This window comes from Rhinatrema bivittatum, chromosome 3 (assembly GCF_901001135.1).
Source record: "Rhinatrema bivittatum chromosome 3, aRhiBiv1.1, whole genome shotgun sequence".
NCBI lineage: Eukaryota > Metazoa > Chordata > Amphibia > Gymnophiona > Rhinatrematidae > Rhinatrema > Rhinatrema bivittatum.
This window is the reverse complement of record NC_042617.1, coordinates 548195500-548219321: the sequence shown is the minus strand read 5'-3', so window position 1 is coordinate 548219321 and position 23822 is coordinate 548195500. Positions and strand designations below refer to the sequence as shown.

Here is a 23822-nt window from a genome sequence, read left to right as displayed (position 1 = left end):
GTTTGGAACTTAAAAATTCATATGACCCCCAGAGGCATACCTGGGAACTTTTTATTTCCTGTCACCCTGAGATTGTCAAGGGAGGAGGCGATAGCAGCATGCACACAAACTTTCTCTCTGACACATTAGCACACTCACATACATGCTTATTCTCACATACTCGTTCATTTCTCCCCCTTGTCTGCATACATATGCACACTCACGTCTCTCCTTGTTCCAAACGCATACATGCACTCACTCCTCTCCCTTTTACAGACCCACACTCACCCTCTTCCAAACACATACATACACACTCATTTCTCTCCTTACACACACATACAGGCATTCACTCTTGTTTTACACACACACAAACTCACTTCTCTTCCATGCATATACATGCACACTCACTTCTCTCCCTTTTCCACATACACATTCATTTACTTCTCTCCCTCTTCCACACACACATATGCACTCTCATTCTCTCTTCTCACATCAATTCTTATTAGCCCCAGGAGCCTCCTCTTTGCGCAGGCCTGCAGGACATGTGCTCCATTTCCTCCTCCTCCTCCTGCAGTGTCGGACTGCTCTGTCCCTGTTTTATTTTCAGCACGTGGCCCAACGCTGTTGCTCCTCCTCCTGCATCTGCAGTTTGTTTCCCCATGGGGGAGGGCAACACTCCTGCTCATCCTGTGGGTTGAGACCCAAAATGGGGTCATATATCCTTCTCTTGGGGTCACAAGTGCCTCAAGTGACAGCACACTTTAGGTGCCAGCAGCATTGATAGTGGAAGTCAGCATGGGGCCTGTAAATTAGCCCACACTCATAGGCTGTGCAAGTAGCACAGCCCTTGCATGAGTTTCTGTAGTGGCAGGAATCCCTGTACAAGGAAGAATCAGGGCTGCTGCAGGGCTTGATGTGATCTGCATGCGGCAGCTGCTTGGGACCAGCTATGAAAGAAGGGGAGGGTTGTATGTAAGGCCAGCAGAGATTTTCACTGCTGCCCTCCCCTCACCAACCACTGAACCTAATAGGTATTTGTGTCCCTATGGGAGGCCCACCTAGTAACTCAAGGTGAGGTTTAGGTATTAGTGGAGGGGATAGGGGCCACTTTGACATTCAAAGTGAGACGGACGAACAGAAGAGTGCTCTCTAGTGAAGATTTGATGACCCTTTTCTCTCAACCTAGCTTGATGGTACCATCAAGCATCTCAACCTTGATGGTACCATCAAGCTAGGTTGAGAGAACATTGCACAAATCTCATGTTTGGGTGAGTTTCCTCACTCCAAGGGTCATCAAATCTTCACTAGAGAGAGAGTCCACTGTTCTGTTCGTACGTCTCACTTTGAATGTCAAAGTGACCCTTAACCCCTCCACTAATACCTAAACCTTACCTCGAGTTACTAGGTGGGCCTCCCATAGGGATATAAATACCTATCTATTGTGAGGCCATTATGCATGCGAAATACCTATCTACTGTGAGGCCATTATGCATGCGAAAACACCTTAGTGCATTTTGATAAATGAGGGGGTTAGATTGTACGCCCTCTGGGGATAGGGAAATACCTAAAGTACTTGAATGTAATCCACTTTGAAGCGCTGAAAAAAAAAGTGTGAAAAGTGGAATATAAATCAAATAAAGTAAAGTTTGGGAAGCCCTGGCCTAAGCAGAGCCAGCTTTCACAGCGCTTGGGGGTGGAAGGAGTTAAAGGCGCAGTACTGACACCTAGTGGCCAGATTTATGGGCTGTGGTTGCAGGGCTCTGGCAGGCACCCAAGTGCTCCCGGCCAGGAACTGTCACTGTGATGATCAGGCTAGATGAATTGGAAGCGATATACAATATGAGGGGGGGAGAAATAACTGTGTAGATACAAATGAAGGCTCATGGCACTGGCTTCCAGTCCCAGTTCTGTCTGAACTGGATACTAGAGAGAACTGGATACTAGAGAAAGTATATACACAGCACCATATACAGCCCTTGGTTAAGAAAGGCTACAAATCCCTTATATACACACATATGCAATATCTACTTTCTGTGCATCTTTACATTTCTAAGTCTCCTTACCTGCTGTAATCTTATAAAAGGAAAGCAGTACTGGATGTAAGCCTGTTGCAATGGAAATGTTTGTAGCAAATCCAAATGTAACATTACAACAAAAAATTAACCAGCCAGCTTTGTTAGAACTCAAGTGAAAGAGTCTCCAAAATTACTGAGCTCTAGATATCTGTCTAGTATCTTCTGCAAGCAAACTTTCTCACACAAGTATATTATTAGAGACTGACTGAGACATACAGATATTTCACTGTGGAATGTTGTTCTACACAAGAAATGGAGTTAAAGCAGCAAATACAGTGTCAACAGTAGAAAGCACAAAAAATTGGGCCATCCTCTAATTTGTGTGTCCAAGTCATGCAACCAGAGATACCAAGGCCACAGATACTGTTCATTTGCTCAGATCAAGTATCTCTAACCATTCCCCAGCTTGGTTTATTTTGCTAACAAACTCGTTTTGGTTCTCTTCACTTGGTAGGAGTTCTACATTAATAAAGGTTTAAGAGACATTTGTTTGCTTTACTTCTTATAGAAAAGGACCAAGCTGCAATGTAACAGGGAAACCCCAGTAAGTAGCACATAATCAACAGCTTGCTTCCCATACAGTAATTCTAGAAATAATTTTCTCTATTATATATATATTTTATTAAATTTGAACAATGGTCATCCTGTGTGAGGGTGGCCTCTCAATATCCCACTCAAAATTGTGCCTTAAGAACATCAAAAAATTGATGTTCTTAAGGCACAAAATAAAAGAAAACATTCTCTTCCTACGGGTGAGGACATGTGTACGCACATGGAACATGATTCAGAACTGGCCAGCTCTGTGCAGGCAGAAGCACCCACAGAGTGCACCAGCATGGTACTTCTACCCACTACAAATAGTGTGTGTGTAAATCAATCTGTGCTTGAGATGTGAGACAGTCCCAGTGGCAGGGGTGGAGAGTTGAAGAAAGCATATCTACATGCATACATGACTTTTTTGCCCATCATGTGCTGGAATCTTACAGTAGTGTGTGATACACACACACACACACCTATTCTGCATATCAACCTACAGGAGCCAGCCATCATTTTGGGGGATTTCAACCTCCACATAGACACCGACCCCCCATCAGCCACCAGCAAACTCCTCCTCTCAACCATGTCCGTCCTGGGATTTTCCCAAATCATCAACACCCCCACTCACAAATCCGGTCACACTCTTGATTTACTCTTCATCAACAACAAAATTTCCTCCTTAGACTCCCCCACTACGACCTCTATCCCATGGTCGGACCACAGTCTCATCCAAGCCAAGCTACAACTCCAACGCACCCCAATAATACCAAACAAGCACATCATTGAATTCACCAAGCCATGCTCCAGCGACGACCTCGCCAAGCTACTACCGGAAGCCTTAAAGAGCCTCAACAAAAATGAAGCTAACACCACCACAAATGCCTGGATCTCCATAAACTAAGAAATAGCCAAATCACTAAGCCACACAGTAAGAAAAGAAATCAAGACTTCAACGAATCACAAGTCCCCATGGTACACCCCAGACCTAAAAAACACAAAGTGAATCCTACGACAATCAGAAAAACAATGGAGAAAATCCCCAACCCCAGAGCTGAAGGACAAATACAGAACCCTCCTCCACAAATACACAGCAGATATCAACACTGCAAAGCGAAACTTCTATTCAACAAAAATACACAAATACCAGTTCAACCCCAGGACACTCTTTTCCTACATCAAAGACCTAACCGACTCAACTCAAAACGACTCAGCCATGGACATCACCACCATTTCCAGCGAAAAGCTAGCTCAATACTTCAAAGACAAGGTCAACACCATCATCGCCAAGATTCCACCAGCTCACCCCGAAGCAACACAACATCACCCACCTAACTCTACGTGGTCAAAATTCACTCCGGTGGCATCAACTGAAATTGAATCCATCATCAAAAAAAACCAACCCTGCATCCCACCCCATAGACCCCATTCCCATTAAAACCCTAAAGCTCATCAGCTCGACCATCACCAAGCCTATTACCGACATCATCAACCTATCACTCGAACAAGGAATATTCCCTGACAAACTCAAAAATGCTATAGTCAAGCCAATCAACCAAAAACCACTACTCGACAAATCTGATCCAGCTAACTATAGACAGGTATCCAATCTCCCGTTCTTAGCCAAAATACTAGAAAAACAGTCAATTAACTGACAGAACACATCGAAACCTTCAACATCCTACAACCTGCACAGCATGGCTACCCTTCTCCTTACACTGACCGACTGCATTCTCAGAGGACTTGACCAGGGTCAATCATACCTCCTGATACTCCGACATATCCGCCGCTTTCGACACCATTAACCACAGAACCCTCCTCTCCAGACTCAAAGAAATTGGACTACGAAACACTACAATCAAATGGTTCGAATCTTACCTCACAAACAGATCATACAATGTAAAGATAAACACCTCAAAATCCTCCAAAATATCCATCACACACGGTGTCCCGCAAGGATCTTCCCTATCATCCACCCTTTTCAACTTATACCTCCTTCCACTTTGCAAATTCCTAACAGAATTACACCTCACATATTTTGTATACGCAGACGATATCCAAATATTACTCCCGATAAACAAAACCATTGAATGCACCCTAGACAGATGGAACCAAATTAGCACAAAAATTAACGCTTCTGCTATCTCAACTATCCCTCTGCCTCAACCAAAACAAGACTGAATTCCTACTCATCTCCAATGATCACCCCTCTGCCCCACTCAAAATCAACACCTCCATAAAGAACATTGGGGTGCAACTCACACCATCTACAAAAAACCTGGGAGTGACTTGACAAAGAACTCAACTTCAAGCACCACGTCTCCAACATGATCAAAGATGGATTCTTCAAGCTGCAAACACTAAAAAAGCTCAAACCCCTTCTTCACGCTCAATATTTCAGAACAGTCCTGCAAACAATAATCTTTTCGAAAATTGACTATTGCAACAATACTTCTTGGTCTCCCTGAAGCCACCATCAGACCCATGCAGCTATTACAAAACGCCGCTGCAAGGGCAATAATAAAACATTTAAAAAAATGCAACCACATCACTCCCACGCTAAAAGAGCTTCACTGGCTTCCCATCAACCAAAGAATTCAATACAAAACCCTCACCCTCATCCACAAGAAAACAAACAACAATGAGATGAATTGGTTAAACAATGCCATACTCCATCACTCCACACATAGAAACCTCAGGTCCTCAGACACTGGACTCCTAGCTGTCCCAAACTCCAAAACAGCACACCGCTCATCAACCCGCAAATGTGCCATATCCGTGGCAGACCCCGCACTCTGGAACACCCTCCCGACCCCCCCTCAGAAATGAACCTTCCACTCAAATATTCAAAAAACAACTCAAAACCTGGCTCTTCAGAAAAGCCTTCCCACCCGATACTTAACTCACCCCGCCCCCCGCACACAACTCCCCTGCACACAACCCTCCCTTGAAACAACTCCCCTCCCACAGCCACGCCCCTCACTCGGCCGCACCATCCTCCCTCCTACCCACCTCCTCCCGCCTCACCCTACTCTCCTCTCCCATACTCAAGAACCTCTACACATCTTTTTTTCCAAAGACTCCCTTAGTTAGTATCCTTCATAGCATATCCGCAGTGCAATTTTAGAACATTCCTATAAATATCTCTCTTCCTCGTTGTTCACAGTTACCTTCCCACAATGTAAATAAGCAGATTGTGCTATTTACTTAGCAATTTCTACAGTCAATTGTTCGTTCCTACCTGTTACCATGTTACAAACTGTTATCATGTTACAATGTAAAATAAGCAGGTTATGTCTTATTTGTTTTAGTTATATGTAAACCGATGTGATATCTCGATCGAATGTCAGTATATGAAAACAATAAATAAATAAATAAAACAAACAAAATATTACCAGAGCCACTACTGTAAGCAGAGTACACACACATGTGTGTGTATATTTATTTAAAATATTTCTAATCTGTCCCTCCAAAGTTCAGGGCAGGTTATAAAATAGCTTACATAATTTAATTTAAAACAAACATATACTATAACACAACTGTTACGCCCGGTCGCAAACGGCTGTGACCGCTGTTGCTCACCTCTTATTTCTCAGCTTTGACTCTTGGGAAGACTTGTGGCCTCCGCACACTATCGCCGGCCTGCTCACCACTCCCAGACCTCCCTGGATGGCATGGACGCCGCCGACCGCCATCTTGCCTTTGGAATCCCTTAGGCGCGCGCACAGGCCAGTCTTAAACACGTCAAGGCGGGAACCTGGGGGGCATCCCCTCTGGATGACGTCATTCCTCCTGGACATTTAAGCCAGCTGGCCCTGCCTACCGACGACTTGGCAACGAGTTCCCTCACTGCTGATTCCGCCTCACTCACAGAGGACCCTTCGTTCCAGCTCCTGCTTCCTTGGCGTGAGATGTCCTGGGTACCTGCTCCTCGGGGGCCCTCTTCTCCTCTCTAGCTATCCGCTCCTCGGAGGGCCTGACGCTCAGGACTTCTGCCTGCCCCGTTCCCCGGGCTTTTCTGGAACTATCGCTACTCCTACTCCGCTCTGCAGACCTTTGCCTTCTCTACTGAGGACCCTCTTCGGTGTACCCCGTTCTGCGGACCACTACCATCTCTACTGAGGACCCTCTTCAGTGTACCCTGTTCTGCGGACCACTACCATCTCTACTGAGGTATCCCCCATTCCACAGACCCCGTGGCACCTCTGGGTCTGTGTGACTCTACTTTTGCAACTCCCGCTTCGTGAGTAGTGCTGCTCTTCCTCTTTAATAAAGACTTGAACTGTGTCTGACGTCAGCTGAGTCCTCGCTTCCCGATGGTGAGGCTCACGGAGTTCTTCCCTGTGGGCGGTACCATCTCTTATCTTGGCCCAGGGCCACATACACATTAATCCTAACAACAAATTAACACTGCAGAAGATCAAATATTCCTGACAAAATGCCTTCTGTGCCAGACATGTTAAGCTGTAGATCCGAAGGCCTGTTTAAACAGAAATGTCTTAAGTGCCTTCTTAAATGCCTTAGGTTACCCAATTTTTTAACCTGGACCAGCAGGGCATTCCATAAAACTGGGCCAGCAACTGAAAACACCCTCTCTCATGTCTCCTCCAAGGGTACCTCAAGCGGAGTTTGAATATCTAACAAATTCTGATTAGCAGAACGGAGGGATCACATATGAGCATATATTCTAAGAGTTCAGTTGATCCATGGAATGTTAATATTCATTAAGTTCAATGTAATTACTGCTATTTTGTACTGAATGTGCCAGTGAATTAGGAGCCAATGATCGCAGGGATTCATGCCTAACAAACTACATGCAGCTGTTTTTGGAAATAAAAGAGGAAAAAAAAAAAGAGGTCACTATGATTTTCTAAAGAAGTAGCTGAAAAGGTAAGGGAGGAAAGGTTAGAGTTCATAGCGTTCAAGAGATCACAGAAAGTGGAAGACAGGTGTTAATATCTGGAAAAGCTAAGAGATGCTGGGAAAGAGATCAGGCATGCAAAAATTGAAATGGCAGGAAAAACAGTAAATACGGTTAAACAGAGGGGCAAGACTTTTTGTTCTTTTTTAGAAATGTTATTTATTTATTGTTTATTTATAGCTTTTATATACCGAGGTTCAATTAACAGGATTAATTATCGCTACGGTTTACATTACAACCAGCAGAAAAAACAACAGTGACACAGTCTTGTCTTACATAGAACAGGGTAGAGAAACCTGGATAACATAACTAGGGTGAAAGCAGGTATAGAAACATGGGTAGACATAACTTGGGCGAAAGCTGGGAACTTATATTGGGAGGGACTATGCTAACCCCCTTATGGAGACAGTGATGATACGGACTGAAAACCATGGCGAAAAGGAGTGGTTATGGGAAAGCTTGTTAGTGATGGAAGTGCAAAAGTAGCATTTTGTGAGGTAAAGGGAAGGAAGACGTAGAGGCTGATAAGGAAAGCACAAATTGGCAAGCTCAAGCAGCAGTTCAAGATGACATAACATCAGCAGATTTAACTTTCAGCACTGAAAAACATACTTCAATAAAAGCTGTCGTATTTCTGACTTTTTGTTTGGCACCACAAATTCTAAGAGAAAATTACAGGACCTGATTCCTCTTCTTACTGGGTACATTGCACACTTCACATTCCAGATAGCGCCACAAACCGAGATAACTCCTGATGTTTCCCTGATTTGCCCCCCTGTGCTTTACATCTGATTTTTCAGGGAAGATGTCATCTTGTCACCCACAACCTTCTTCTGGATGTTGAACACAAGCTGAGCAGCACTATCTTACACCAGTTCCTTTCCTTTTGCACAGTAGAGAAATCATTGCACTAAAATTTGATGGTGAGGTTTTGAAAAACAGGTCCTTATAAGTAAGTACCTGCATCCAGATGGTTTAGGAGCATATCTCTTAACACCTTCACTGAGAAAACAAACATGCAATCCAAGGGTCCCCAAGAGTTCCAATTCTGATACAGAAAGATAAAAACAGAATACGGAAGCAAAAGCAGGATAGTGTAGCAGTATGAAGTGCCACCTTCTGTTACTGTGGAGAAATTAAAATATATATATATATATATATATATATATATATATATATATATATATATATATATATATATATTGCAGCCAGCTAAATTTGTGACCTTAGAGCCAGGGCCGAAAAGGGCAGATGAAAATTCATTCTTCACTTTCTCTGAATAAAATGTGTTTCTGGTACTGGTCTCAATATATCAATATGTTGCCTATTTATTGCCTATCTATTGCCTATTTATTTACTTATAGTGAGCTTAGTTTTGTTTTTTCCTATTTATTTAGATCAACTGTTCTTACTTGTTCCAAGATTTGTTCCATGTAAACTGCCCCCCGGCAGTAGTTCTTCTGTTAATTGTGAACCGGAGTGATATGTATTGTATACAGGAACTCCCGGTATATAAAAACTATAAATAAATAAAAATAAATGTTATGAATGCTAAGTATGCCATAGTTAGAAGTTGTTTTCTAAGGTGTTACATGTTCATTAAATTTCAACTGCTTTCCAAAGGCTATAAAATTTAAAAATGCCAGAACAAAATGATAATCCAGACCTCTAACTAGGTAATAAAAGTTACCATATGGTATTTCAAACACATTTAAAGAGACAGAATCCACTTCTTACAGAAAGTTTCTTGGTCAGATCCTGGTCATTAAATCTAGCAAAAGGTATTTGGGAGTATTTAACAGTATGCTCTAGCATCTCAGTCTTTTCTGTTTTACAGAGATATTCTAAAAAGTTATGATAAAGCCTGGTGTCAGAACTTGTTACACTGTATATACTTCTTGTTTCAAATGCTATACAAAGTGCTTCACCTAAAAGGATTACGGTACTAAAAACCCAACAGGCTTCTAAATGATTTTCTGTTAAAACAAAACTGCTGCAATTAATTCCAAAACTCTTCCAAACTATATTCAAAACACTATTTGAAAAAGAATGATAGTTTTTATTATTGTAACACTACTTTAGGAATGATTTATAAATGGGCTCTCCCCACAAAATAGGAAAAAAAATCCTTGCATTAAAAAAAAACAAAAAACCTCAGACACATATGACCAATATATCTCCAGCTATCTACTTGCCTGTTTCTAACAAAGTAAAAATTAAATCCCTCACCAATGCTCCAGAGAGACCAGTCACATCCCTCTCTTCCTTTTAGTGACACTCACTTTGGCAAACATTAATAATTAAATAACCAAAAGCCTAAACAAAAAGCATTAAAAAAAAGGGACAGATCTTATGTCTTAAAATGCATCAACTCATTAAAGTCATGTTCTCCTAAAGAACTGCTCTTGCTGTAGTAAGTGTAACATAGTGTCTCTGTTCCATCACGTTTTCAGACACCAGAATATTACCTAAGAAAAAGCAAGGCTTCAGAATAAAAAATGTGCATAAGCTGCTGACATTTAACACATTTTAAAGGAAACAAAAAATGACCAAAATGTAGCTGCACAGACTGTAATGACAAATAGAAATGCAGCTATTTTATATGCTGTTAACTATAAAACACTACTTTGCCTTGGTAAAATGCCACTGCACTACTGAAATTAGGACTTTCGGAGCAGCTCAGTTAAAGAAGCGCTGACCAAAACGACAAGCTCATCTAGTCTTCCCTGAATTTAACTCAACCCAACATATTCTAAAGCTTCAGGATCCAGGCAGTAACCCCCATCCCTTCCAGCGCTACAAAAGCCGGCAGACAAAATGAAAAATACCTGTCACAAGGGATGACACACTACCAGAAACTGCCACGTACTTCACAATTATTAGAATACTATGCTCCCTAAACAAATACGTCACCAGGATGTATGTTTTAATTTACAGTTGGCTTCCATCCTTCCACCCCTCCCCCCCCCCCCCCTTTAAATGTTAATTGACCATCTATAAAGAAAATATTTTAAACTGGGAAGACTACCTGCAGTAGAAATAAAATAAATCTGTTTTGTGTCTGTGCACAGAACGCTCCACAAAACGGACTAATCATTAGCCACATTAGACCATAGGTCCATCTCCGACAGTGGTTACAAGTACCTGGTAGGATTTCAAAGAATAGGACCAATCCTCCGTGCACATAACTCAGATAAGCAGCATTTTTTTCCCCAAATCTCCATCACTAATAATGGTTTATAGAATTTTTCTAACACTTGTCTAGATTTTTTTATTTTTTTTTTATAAACCCCACTAGGCTAACCATCGAACAGCTTTAGCGAGGCACTCTCACTGTCTTTAAAATCTGATCATTGTCTTTGGCCAAATCGGAGTGCTCTTGTCAAGTTTAGATCAGCCAAAATCCAACTAGATCACTCACATCCCCACTTCCCTACAAAAGCTATAGCGCTACACCTCAAACCTCCAACAGGAGCTCTCAACACTGCTCAATAATGAGGCGGTGATCAGGGAGCTGAAAACATGCAACCCTCTCTAATGCCATCTAACTAGGAAGCATTCTGATTAAATTACACTAAATGCAGGCAAGATCGTGACAAATAAGCACCCCGCCCGCAGATCCTCTAAATTCAGGGGGGGGGGGGGAGGGGGCTGAAACACACAAAACCGCCCGATTCCGGCGACCTTAGCACTGGGGACCCCCAGGTACACACGCACAGGAGCATCTCTCCTCGCCTTCCTTTGGGAAAGGCTGCAAAACGGGATCAAGAACGCATGTGACTCGGCTCAATCAAAACCCTAGGTCGGAAACACCGCGATTTCCACGGATCCCCCCCCCCACAAATGCCCGCTGGCTAGAAAATAGAATTTAAGAAATGGCACAACTTTTCTATTACATCTTGGGGGTAAGTAGCCTGAGCGGAGCGTTAGTTGCTACCACCCAACAACAACAACAACAACAACAAAATACTGGGCAAAGGAGGTGGATCACATTGGTCTTTTATCTGCCGTCGGTAAGTTCCAAGGGCAGCGTGCGACGAGGCGCAGCTCGCGAGCGCGGAGCCTCCCTTCTCCCGCTGCACCTGCACCTCCGCCGGGCACTCACCTCTTTGATCTTCTCCCTCTTCTGGCGGACGTCGGGGTCGGCGGGCTCCTGCCCCACGGCCCCGACGGGCTGACGGAAGGGCAGGTCGGGCAGCCCCACGCCCTCGCCGCCCCCGCGCCGGTCCCGGGCCACTTGCTCCTTGTCGCGGCGGATGTCCCGCTGGATCTCGTCCGCCTGCTTCTGCAGCGTCTCCTTGGCTTCCCGCAGCGCCCGCTCGTGGTCCTCTCGGATCTTGGCCAGGTTGCCGGCGGCTTCCTCGCGGCTCTCCACCGCCACCGCCGCCGCCGCCTCCTCCTCCTCGCCGCCTCCCCCCGGCCTCTGATCGGACGGCGGGTGGTGGAAGAAGACGCCGCTGAGCAGCTTGGAGGAGTCGGGCAGGAAGAAGATCGCCCCGAAGCAGAGCGTGATGAAAGCGCTGAACACCAGCAGCAGGATGAACTTCTCCGTCAGGCGGAAGGCGCCGGGGCTGGAGAGCTTCCTGCCCACCAGCCCGCCGAGCCCCCCGCCGCCTCCGCCCCCCAGCCCGGCGCCCCCCGGAGGGCTGCTGAAGGGCAAGAGGCTGGCGGCGGGCATGACACCGATCTACCGCGCCCGGCCGAAGGGGGGGGGGGGGGGGGTCGAGCCGAGCCGCCCCTCTCCTCTCTCAGAGACCAGCGAAGAACAGGAGTAGATCGCAGGCCCTTAAAAAAGTTATGTCTCCAGATAATCCGGCAGGGGAAATTAAAAAAAAAAAAAAAAAAAAAGAATTAAATCGAAAATGAAAAGAAGAAAAGCCCCCGCTTATTTCCTGCCCGCTGCGGCTTGTCAGTGGCTGAAAGTTTCCTGCTTTCGGAGGAAACTCTGCTTGCAGTTCCTCGGGCTGAGCGTGTCGCGTGAGTCCTCGGACTGTCACCTCGCAGAAGGGGGGAGTGCGAAGGATGATATTATTCCCCTCCCTTTACACTTTTACTTGAAGTTTCCAAGCTTTGCCCTGTACCTCACATCTAACGGAGGACCCCCCTTTCAAGCCTAGAAATAGATACATCTGGGAGGGGAGCGGAGGAGGGGGGGGGGTGTTCGCGGAAGAAGGGGGATGCTGCGGCTCTATCCGGGCTCAGTGCAGGGAACTCCGCTCGCGCCCGCTGCTGCCGGGACTCTGACTTCTTGCCCCTTGCCTTACTTCGGTTATGTTTGTTCCGGAGGGGGGGGGAGGAGTGGTTGATGATAACGGTGACGCGCACTTCCACGTGCCAGCAGCCCGCGCCGCCGACCGCGGCCACTCTTGAGCCAAGCTTCCAGCCGCGCGCTGGGGCTCGCCGAGGCGACGAGAAGGGTAAATTGGGGGAGGACGGCGCCCCGCCCCTTTCGCGCGCTCACAGACGCGCGAGCGAGAGAAAATGCAATAATCCTCGGTCCCAGCGATCTGAGCGAAAGAACTATGCTGCCCCGAGTGATAGGAACTGTCGATCAACGAGGACGCCCACAGACCCTTTTTTAGGTATGGGTGGGCGGTGCTGAAAACTGGTAGGGGCGAGGTATTGTGGGAGACTCTAACTGTAGATGGGCAGGGTTTATCTGGCATTCTCAGAAGAGGGCGGGGCTTGGTTTCTGTGGTCGGATGTAATCCCGGCCTTAAACGAAGGTGCAGGACTAACCAGGTGAGATATGAAAATCTGGAAGCAGAGGCAAATGTTACGGGGAAACTGGAAAGAGCGAAGGACCGTGGAGACCAAAAACCGAACAGAGGAGTCGCCTTTGGCTCTAAGAGCTCAGCACCTGAGTGGAGACAAATTAATTTGCCGGGAAAAAAAACTACCAAGCTTTTTGTGTCTTTGGTTTCATTTGTCCTCTGTCTATGCTTATGTCTTCATTATTATTTTTTTTTTTTTTGCTGCTCTGTCTCTTTGTATAACAGTAGTTATTATAGCTCTGTGACCTGTTAGATTCTTAACTCCAGAAAATAATTTGTATCAAATAGAAATGAAGACACCGTAACATATTAGCTGACTTCTTGAATAGTTCATCACCTGCACTGGGTTTACAGTGTCACCGTTAGCCCAGAGGCAATCTCAAGAGTTAGATAAAGACAGAAGGTTAAATGCAAAAATTTTCAGTGCAAATCTGAGATGACACTTAACATGCCCTTTGAATAGCAACTGGTTTATAGTGCTGTTATAAAAATAATGTACAATTTACCAATTGCAATTTTATAACCATTATCCTCTGAAAATACAAAAAGGCATTCTGCCATTATGCAAAGGGGAAATAAATTCTCAAGTAAAGAGCCAGAGGAACAGCAGTAGCTAACTTTTATGATCCAGAATACTGATACACAGACATTAAGGAAAAAAAGCACAGAACTGCTTCTATGGCCAAGTCTGAAAATCAAAGCACATTCAAGTAGCATTGTCTGAATTATAAAGAAGACTGCTCACTCTGTAAAATGTTGCTAGCAACAATTTTTTCTTATGTGTTTGACATTTGCTTGGTTTTAATTGTTAATATTATTACCCTTAATATAAGGCTGTGGGGGTAATCTGCATGGAGGGGCAGTTACTTCATGAAGAAATTGCTGGGCAGACTGGATGGAATATTTGGTCTTTTTCTGCTGTCATTACTACATAACTATTTTCTGTTACTCTGGAACAGAGGCATGCACAGACTTATACACATCTAAGCTAAAACAATTATGAAATAGTTGTACTTCTCTAATAAGTTAGAGTAGTGTAGCTGAGTGGGTAGAGCAATGTGCTAAAAACTAGGGAAGCCAGGCTTCAAATCCTACTGCCACTTCACCCTCCATTATCTCAGGTACAAACTTAAAGCCCTTTGTGGTAAACACATTTTTTCCATAGACACAAAGTTGGAGAAAGCCTTTAGTAAATTAGGCCTTTAGATCAGTGCTTCTCAACCTTTTTTCTGTCTGGACACACCTGACAGATGGTTCTCACATGTGTGACACACTGAACACATGACCATCATGGGGCTAAATATAAAAGTACAGTTTGCATCCACAGGAACCCCCCTGACCCACAATTATGGATGTAAAGCAGAAGTATGACATTCCCTGTATAACTCACTGTACAAAAAAGATATTCTGGTTCTAGTGTCATCTCAGTAACAGCAACACAAACTCCTACTACCAGGCTCAATAGCCCTACTTATGAAAAGACAGCAGTTTATCACCAATGCATGTCCTCTTGAGAAATTACAACAAATAAGACTGATACAAACGCTTACATGCTAGTAAAATATCTCATCTCGGTCACATACACAGAACCGACCTAACATACTCCCAGGATCTGCAGTAATGCACATCAACTAATCCGCACACAGTTACACCTGTATTATGGAATGCACTCAAACAGGAGCAACCCTATCTATGAAAAGCCACACTACAAATATTAAATCAGGCCCTAAACACCAATACACCTCCTATTAGGAAAACAGAACTAGCTAAGTAGCTATAGATCCCAACACAGAAATAATTGTATAACTCTACTAATAAATAGAATAAATGTTTCACAACAACTATGAATAGAATAATATCCAGCAATTAACAACTCATAGAAATTATTTAAAATTCTCCAAACACCAATAAAATATTTCAAAACAGCAGACATATCACATAATATTCAGTAATTAAAATGGCAGTCAGTCAAGAAAAATAAACTTAAAAAGCCACCTTTACTAACCCCTTCCAGCTACTCTCCTACTCCTCTTCCATGCAGGCCAGTAGCACACACCAGAAGCAGTAGTGGCTGAAGCTCTGTACTCATAGTCCTCTTCCTTAGGGCCCACAACCAATCTCTCTGTCTCACACACACACACACACACACACACGTCACACCCCCATGACCAGTTTCTGTCTTTCACACACCAATCATCTCCCGACCAGTCTTTCTCTTACACACACACCAGTCACCTTCCCGAACAGTCTCTCTCTCTCATGCACACACACAGGCTTCCATGTTCTATCTTACATATACAGGCTTCTCACTCCCATGCTGTGTCTCACACACACCCAGGTTTCTCACTCCTATGCTAGCTCTCTCCACATGTGCAGGCTTCTCATTCCCATAATCACTTTCTCTCTTACACACACACACACTCCAGTCATCTCCCTGATCAGTCACTTCCATTGTCTCTCCTATATACACACATCATCTCTCTGACTAGTTTCTCTCAATCACGCACATGCTCTCTCTCACACACTTACATGGATGATCTCAATCAAATGCTCTCACCTTTACACACAGGCTCTCAAACACATAAACACTCTCAATCACACATGCAGGCCAAGAAAGAAGAATCCCATCGGCCACGGGAGGCTAATTCTGCTGTCTCCTGTGCTGATTTCTGGCTGCTTCTGATTTTGCTCGGGGCCGATGCTGCTGCTGCCGCCGCTACGTTTTCGTGCAGCATGGCTTTTTCTTCTTCCCGCGTACCCCACTTCACATCACTTCCTGTTCTGGGGCAGGTGCGGGAAGAAGAAAAGGCCCAGCCGCAGTTGCCAGCTTCCACTAACACTGCTGCTGTTCCCATCCGGCCTTGAACGTGCTGCTAGTCCGGGTGGCAGCAGTGGAAGACTGTCCCTCTTTCGCTCGGTGAAGGAAGAGCAGTGGGAGACCGGTAGCACGCGACACCCCTGCTGCTGCTTGGCGACACACTGGTTGAGAATCGCTGCTTTAGATTGTGAGCCCTCTGGGACAGGGAAATACCTAGAAGACCTATTTGTCAAAGTACTAAGTGGTGGAGAGCATAAATAAAGTTAATATTATATCCTACCACTTCTGGCAAGGGTAGGGCAGTGATTCTCAATGAGGGGTATCTGTAGCCCAGAGGGTAAATGGAAACCTGTCAAAGGTACACAACCAGACCAACACCATACAGGAGAGAGGAGACCAACCTGCAGAAAACACCCCCACCCCCAATTGCACAAAGCAGCAACCTCAACACTTAACACAAAAGGTGCAGGAGAGCTGGCTAGTTTCAGAGCTGAAGCAGAAAGAGCAGGCAGCCATGGGGGACGCTGTACTTGCTGGCCTACGGCTGTCCCCTGTTTCCCTATCATACAGGCTCCTTGAATAAATGAAGCCTACACAGGGGTAGAAAGAAGAGGAGGCAGCTGTGAAGACAGGCAACACAGCTCTTTTGCTGTCCCTTGCAGTGCCTGCTGTTTCTGCCGTAGTCCAGTCACCTGCTGCTTCTTCTGAATCCCACAACTCCCCTGCTTGCTGTGGTTGCTCTGTTGCTGCTCTCCAGTTGCTATGGGAGAGAAACCAAGACTAGGGAGAAGGACATATGAGAGCTGAGGAGAGCAAAGAGTGGAGATAGGGATACTGGGAGTTAGAGAGAGTAAACAGGAAGAGAGATCAAGAGAAGGGCAGATGAGAGTTGAACATAACATGTGATTTCTTGTTTAGTTACGAAGGCCCCTTGCTTTGGAGCTGCTTTTCTTTTGAAGCATGCAAATAATCTATTTCAAATTCAACAAAATAATTAAAACATGGCTGTTCAAGCAGGTGCACAAGAAGGAGATTTAACTGTAAGTGCTATAAATAGCAGAAGGACATAACACATACATGAACTATTAGAATATGGTAAGATAATGCTCTGTCTAGAAAGAGATTTGTTCAAATTTTTTAGAATTATAATATTTTAATTCTGTTTTAGAACAAGCTTCCAGAAAAACTAAGACGAGCACGATTATTTGCATTTTAAAAAAATGTTGAGGGCCTTTTTGTTCACCTCTGCCTATAATCTAAAGTCAGAATGTGAAATTAAGGACTCAGGCCAGTTGTCCTCTGCTAGTTCGGACATCTGTTGACTTCACCATAGGTTATCAAGCTGATACTGTGTAGATGTACTAATTTTAGTTTTGACTGTTTCGTTATTATCTGTTTGGTTTTATTGTACATAAGAACATAAATTGTTATGCTGGGTCATACTAAGGGTCCATCAAGCCCAGCATCCTGTTTCCAACAGAAGTCAAACCAGGCCACAAGAACCTAGCAAGTACCCAAACACTAAGAAGATCCCATGCTACTGTTGCAATTAATAGCAGTGGTTATTCCTTAAATAAACATGAACTTATCCAGTTCTTGTACTGCTATCATTGTGTATGTCCAGTTGTTGCCCGCTGAGCTCTGTGGATCAATGGGCTAGAAATTTTTTAAATAAATAATTAACTCCTGTATATAAATCATATGATGAATTTTATGTTTTGTAATTGGTTATTTTTGTCATCTGCTTTAATTTCATATTAAGTGGTATAAGCAGAAAATTAAACTAAATTAAGTAATATGGAAGGCTGGTTGGTGGTGGCAAGATTAAATCAAGAGAGATGAAAGACTAACAGATTCGGTGAAAGGGAAATCTAGGCTTGGGAGATCTTGGGGGAAGAGGTAGGGGAAAGGGTGATGGAGGGCTTAGGAGATATAAGGGAAAGAATCATAAAGAGGAAGACTGAGTGCTGTGATATGTGGGCCAAAAAAGCCAGAGAAAGAGAGATTAAAGGGAAAGAGGAAAAGGGCGATGGCTGAAGTCCAGCAAAGTGGTGATGGAGGGATCAGAGGGATCAATACGGGAAGAGAAAGAGAAGTGGAAAAATGATGCTGGGGGACACCCCCCCCCCCCCCCCCCAGGTCTGCACTAGATAAGTCCTTATCTAATCCTGGGGTTAGGTAGTGAGAAGTGGAATATCATTCGTAATAGCATCTCCTCTGAGGTTTTCTGGGTGAATAAGGGAGGAGGACTTTGGAGTATAATGCGGCAGTCTTGAGTTGCTGTTCTAAGAGTAAGGAGCATTTGTGGGTTCTCCTCAATTTTGGGCCCCAAGCCTGGAACCAGAGGAGGGACTCTACCCTTGTCAGTTTCTAGACAGGTCGGGGAGGGAGAGTCTTGTAAGAGAAGAAAGGTTGGAAGTATTTTTTCAAGAACTGTTGGTTTCTCCTTGTTTTGGGGAAGAAAGTGTTTGTGCCATCCTTTTTTACCCATTGCTGGGGAAGGTGAAGATCTGGCTTTTCACCTTCCTAAGATTTTTTTTCCTTCGAGAGAGATTTCGGAAGAAGGACATACTTTTGACAACTGGAGACCCCCCACTGGAATCTCCACCCTGGGACGTAGGACACTGGATGGGTTCTGGAAGAGTGAATGTGAGCATGGACCTCAGGAACTGTTGGGCCAGGAAATTCTTACACAAATAGGATAACCCCGGTCCAACTGGCACACCTTCCAATACCTGGAGAGTAGAAACAACTCAGAGCCTTTTACTGAGGGACACTTCCACAGAGGAAAGAAGATATAGAGACACAGGACTTGTGCTTCAAGTGAACAGACTAAGTTTGGAAGTAACTGGACATTGATTTGTCTATACCTTTTGGTTTAAAACCTGTCATAGTAAACTTTAATTCAGAATACACCCCACCCATGAGTCCAGTCTCTTCTGTAAAGTCTACCTGTCCCAAACAGTTACAAGTAACACACAGGGAAGGGATTCCACATATGCACCTTGGGCCTAGAAGGACATCCTTTCCATCAAAGATCAAGAATCCACACCCCCATGGCAAAAGGACTAGTGATTGTACAATTGGGACTTAGCCCTAGTATTTATATTTATGGCCCCATCAGGATTCAGCAAACAAACTGAATTTAGGATACAGTTTGAAATGAAGAGATGAAGGGTCAGAAATGGAAGAGGGAAGAGGAAGAGAGGTACAGCAGAGAGAGTAGTTGGAGAGAAATGAAATTACTCATCTCTCAGATCTTTCTTTAAAGGAGACAAGCATAGATGGGAAGAGAATATAGAAAGGAGACACAGAAGCTGGGGTTCACCAGCAGAGAGGAGCTATACACCTCTGGGATCCTTAGTGCATTAATGGGGACCTGTATCACCGTCATTTGCTCTTTTCCAATCATAGTCACTGATCAGTTGTCATCTGAAGGATTCAGCAAACTATCACATGTAATAGGGGCAGGTTTTATGGTAATAGCCTATTTATGACAACATGTGCTATATTAGTGCTTTACATAGGCATTACCACATTAGAGAGAGACTAACTAGAATGGCCTTCTAGTAGTTAGGTATTTATATCTCTATAGGAGGCCTACCTAGTTACTCGAGGTGAGGTTTAGGTAGTAGTGTAGGGGTTAAGGGCCACTTTGACATTCAGTGTAAGACGTACAAACAGAACAGTACACTTGTGAAGATTTGATGTCCTTCAGAGTTAGGAAACTCACACAAAGATGAGATTTATACAATGTTCTCTAACCTAGCTTGATGGACTCTCAACTTGGGTAACATCAAGCTAGGTTGAGGGAACGTTGTACAAATCTCATCTTTGTGTGAGTTTCCTCACTCCGAAGGTCATCAAATCTTCACAAGAGTGTACTGTTCTGTTCATACGTCTCACTCTGAATGTCAAAGTGGCTCTAACTCCTACCCTGCTATCTAAACCTCTCCTTGAGTTACTAGGTGGGCCTCCTATAGAGATATAAATACCTAACTACTAGAAGGGCTTTATAGCTAGTCTGTCTGTCTCTCCCTCCCAGCTTAAAATACCCATAAACACTATTTGCAAAAAAATCACAAAATGTGTTATGGGCATAGCACACAGCTTAACACCAGTAAAAAAGGTGTTATTTCTGGTGTTTAAACTGTGTGCTATGGCTTTGCAAACTGTGAAGCCAGCCCACTTTGACAGAAATCCTCCCCCTTTTCCAAATTAGCATCACACCATGCGTTATGGCCTTTTCGCACACGTTAATGCGTTTTCGCATACGAAAAGCACAGTAACGCGAGTTGGAAAATAACCCCCCAAGTTTAGATGCAGGCTAATATGGCAAAAATCATGAATAGCAACACAAAAATAATCACCCCAAATACTATGGTGCATGGTCTTTTAGCTCCTCTTCTTTCTTCTGAATCAGTGTCCAAGCAAAAATCTTCCCAGAAAAGGGTGAGAAAATTCTCATCTTCCTCTAGCATGTGCTACAAAGGAACACAATCCAAAAATTCCTCTATCACCCACTGGTACAAAACATTTTCCAAAGTATACAGTTTCAGCAGTTTCAGTCCACGGTTGACTGGTCATGAGATTGCAACCACCCACCAATCTCCATCCCTTCCACCCAGGGGAAATCTAGTGCTGGTGTCAGGCACTGGCCAATAAAATGTAATACATTCCAATCACTAGTTAACAATCCACTGGTGGGCCATGAGGCCTACCAAAAACCTCTCACAAAAATCTCCGCTCTCATCTCTAACCTTGATGGGTAACCCCTGAGCATGCTCAGGAGAGAATAAGCTCACCTATCCCATCCCGAAAAGGGAATGGTTAAACAGGATAGGGAGAACCCCAAAAATGCAAAACTCCAACAGGCAAGAGACAATGACAAAGCCTTGTCACATACTGTGTATATGAGATCTACTTTACCAAGACTTTCTGCAGGCTTAATATAAGATACACCCTTCAATAAGCTATAACTGAACCAGTGCAATGATCCAGGGAGATACAATCTAATTGTAAAACTGTCTGTTGCTTAGGCACTGTTACAAGATATTTACTTACTTTTGCATGCTTTAGTTTACATTTTCATAAAACACACACAGATTCATGTGATACGAAGAACAGCCATTAACAGGAATTGGAGCTTATGAAGACAGAGAAATAGAGAGGAGGTATTTCTTTATGGTTTAAAATATTTATGCCACATTCTCCAAAAAAAAAGAAAAACCCAAAAAAACCGCCAAGCAAAACAATGCCCAGAGGAAACATTCAATCACCAGTGAGGAATAAAAGAAATGCAGATATATTTATAGAGCTCGGTGAAAAATCTGTTATGCTGACATAAGCTTCTGAAATTATTGAAAAGTATTTTCCAGATCCCCAACTGTGGTGAATCTTGTTGAAGCTTGTCAAGGTTCAAATGTAAACATCCTACTTAAATTCAAGAACAAAAACAAACAATACTGCCAGATTTTTTAGTTTGCCCTTGTAATGTGATATCATTTACACACACCCAGGATAAACCATAGTGGACCGAGACATAATTTGCTTGCTGATAGATATATAAAATATTGTTATGGCATGCTTGCATGTATCACTCTACTGCACATTTTCCCAGATAATCAAAAACAGCTTCTCATCCATATCAATACATACCTGAGCCAATGCAACATCACCACTTATAGTATGTGAGCCCATTTACACCGTGCACCATAAAGCAAGCAATGAATCCTGGCAAAACTGTTGCGCGTCTCGGCTACGCTGGTGCTGCGAGCGGCCCTGCTCATCTCGGGCCTTCCTCCGCGGGCTCTGTTCCGTCCTCCCTAGCTGCAGCAGCCAGCTCTCGGCATCCCAGTGTCTGTCCCAAACGCCTCCAGCTTCGCAGGCCTCACAACGGAGCTCCCGCATGGGCTCTGCATCCTCTGCCCCGCCCCTAGATGCGCACGCAGCCGGCGCTCCCTCTTTTAAAGGGCCAAGGGTGGGAATCTTGGCTCGGACGCCTCCCGATGACATCACATAAACACAATATTTAAGACGAGGCCCTTCCCTCAGTTCCTCGCCTTGGCAAACGGGTCGTCACATTTATGTGAAGCTAGTTGCCGTCCTGTGTTCCTGCTTCCTTGATCCTGTTCTTGTTCCAGTGTTCCTCCGTTCCTGTGTTCCTATGTTTTGTTCCAGTGCTCCTGCGTTACTGTGCTTGTTCCAGTGTTCCTGCCTGTGTGCCAGTGTCTGTTCCTTATTCCTGTTCCGCTACCCAGGTTGTACCTTCTCGGACTGATTCACGGTACTGACCTCAGCTTGCCTCTGACCACGTTTGGACTGATACCCGGTATTGACCTCTGCTCGCCACTGACCACGCTCGGACTGATACCTGGAACTGACCTCTGCTCGCCACTGACCACGCTCGGACTGATACCTGGAACTGACCCTTGCTTTGGCTGACCACCCTCGGATGGATACTAGGGGTGTGCATTCGTTTCTAACGTATTTCTCATCCGCAACGTATAGGACCCTATTCGTTGTATTCATGGGGAAGCGAAACGTATCGCTTGTCCTTGTTCCAGTGTTCCTGCGTTCCTGTGCTTGTTCCAGTATTCCTGCGTCTGTGTTCCCGTGGTCCTTCCTGTGTGCCAGCGTCTGTTCCTGATTCCTGTTCTGCTACCCATGTTGTACCTTCTCAGACTGATTCACGCCTCTGACCACGTTTGGACTGATACCCAGTATTGACCTCTGCTTGCCATTGACCATGCTCTGACTCATACCTGGAACTGACCCTTTCTTTGGCTAACTACCCTCTGATGGATAACCTGGCTTTGACCCTTGCACTTCACTCGGACACTCTCTTCGCTTCTCCTGTGACCACCAGGTCTACCTGCTCTGATGCTGCCCGCGGCCTTCTACAAGCTAGACCACTAGGCACTGCCTATCCTGCCCGGAGGACCTTCAGTTCCTGTTTCCTTCCAGTGGTCTCTGGTACACTCTGTTCCAGTCTAGCTCATCTGTTCTCCACTAGCCGCGCACCCTTGTTCTTGGTGGGCACACCTCTCCGCTACCTCTCCGGGAGGCCCACCTAAGCCCAGGCAGTCCGGGTACCCAAGGGCTCAACCTACGGAAACCCCGGACTGTTATTAGTGAAGCTCCAGCTTGCCTCTGTCTCCTCGTGTGCTCCGCCTCCTGGCAGCAGGCTCCCTCTGGGACCTCCCTGAGGGCCGTACCAATCCTGCACCAGCCAATGGTCCACCTCCAGCGCAACAGGTTGCCAAGGCCATGGACTCGGCGGAGTCCTCCACCATAGAGGCTATATCAGGCCTGGCTACATGTGTCCGGGAGCAGCAGCAATTCCTCGAAACATTGGCCACCTCGGTAGAGAGACTATGCTCACAACTGGAAGAGTCCACCATGGCCAAACTAGGGACTCTCGCTAACAGCCCTTCCTCCGCTTCATCGCCCTCACGGGCACTGTTGAACCTCCCAGCTCCTCCCTGTTTTAATGGGGATCCTCGTCTCTGCCGAGGCTTTATCAACCAGTGTTACATGTCTCTGCCGAGGCTTTGTCAACCAGTGTTAAATGAAGTTTGCGCTACAACCTTCCTTATTCCCAGATGTAGTATGGAATCGGAACACGCCCTGCTTTGGGAATGTTCCGATTCCATACTACAGCAGCTCCCTTGATTCATTTCCACGTTCCGACGCACCTTCGATGATCCAGGCCGACATGC

The 23822-nt window shown here is 44.8% G+C and overlaps 1 protein-coding gene across 1 annotated transcript in view; it reads right to left on the bottom strand.

The window, feature by feature from the left end:
• MAN1A1 (mannosidase alpha class 1A member 1) overlaps positions 1–13023 on the bottom strand; it is a 553608-nt gene extending 540585 nt beyond the window's left edge. The window contains exon 1 of the mRNA XM_029596415.1: positions 11615–13023. Within this exon, the coding sequence (XP_029452275.1) occupies positions 11615–12187 (573 nt within the window). The 5' untranslated portion in view covers positions 12188–13023. The remainder of the gene's footprint in view (positions 1–11614) is intronic.
• Positions 13024–23822: the final 10799 nt, after the last annotated feature.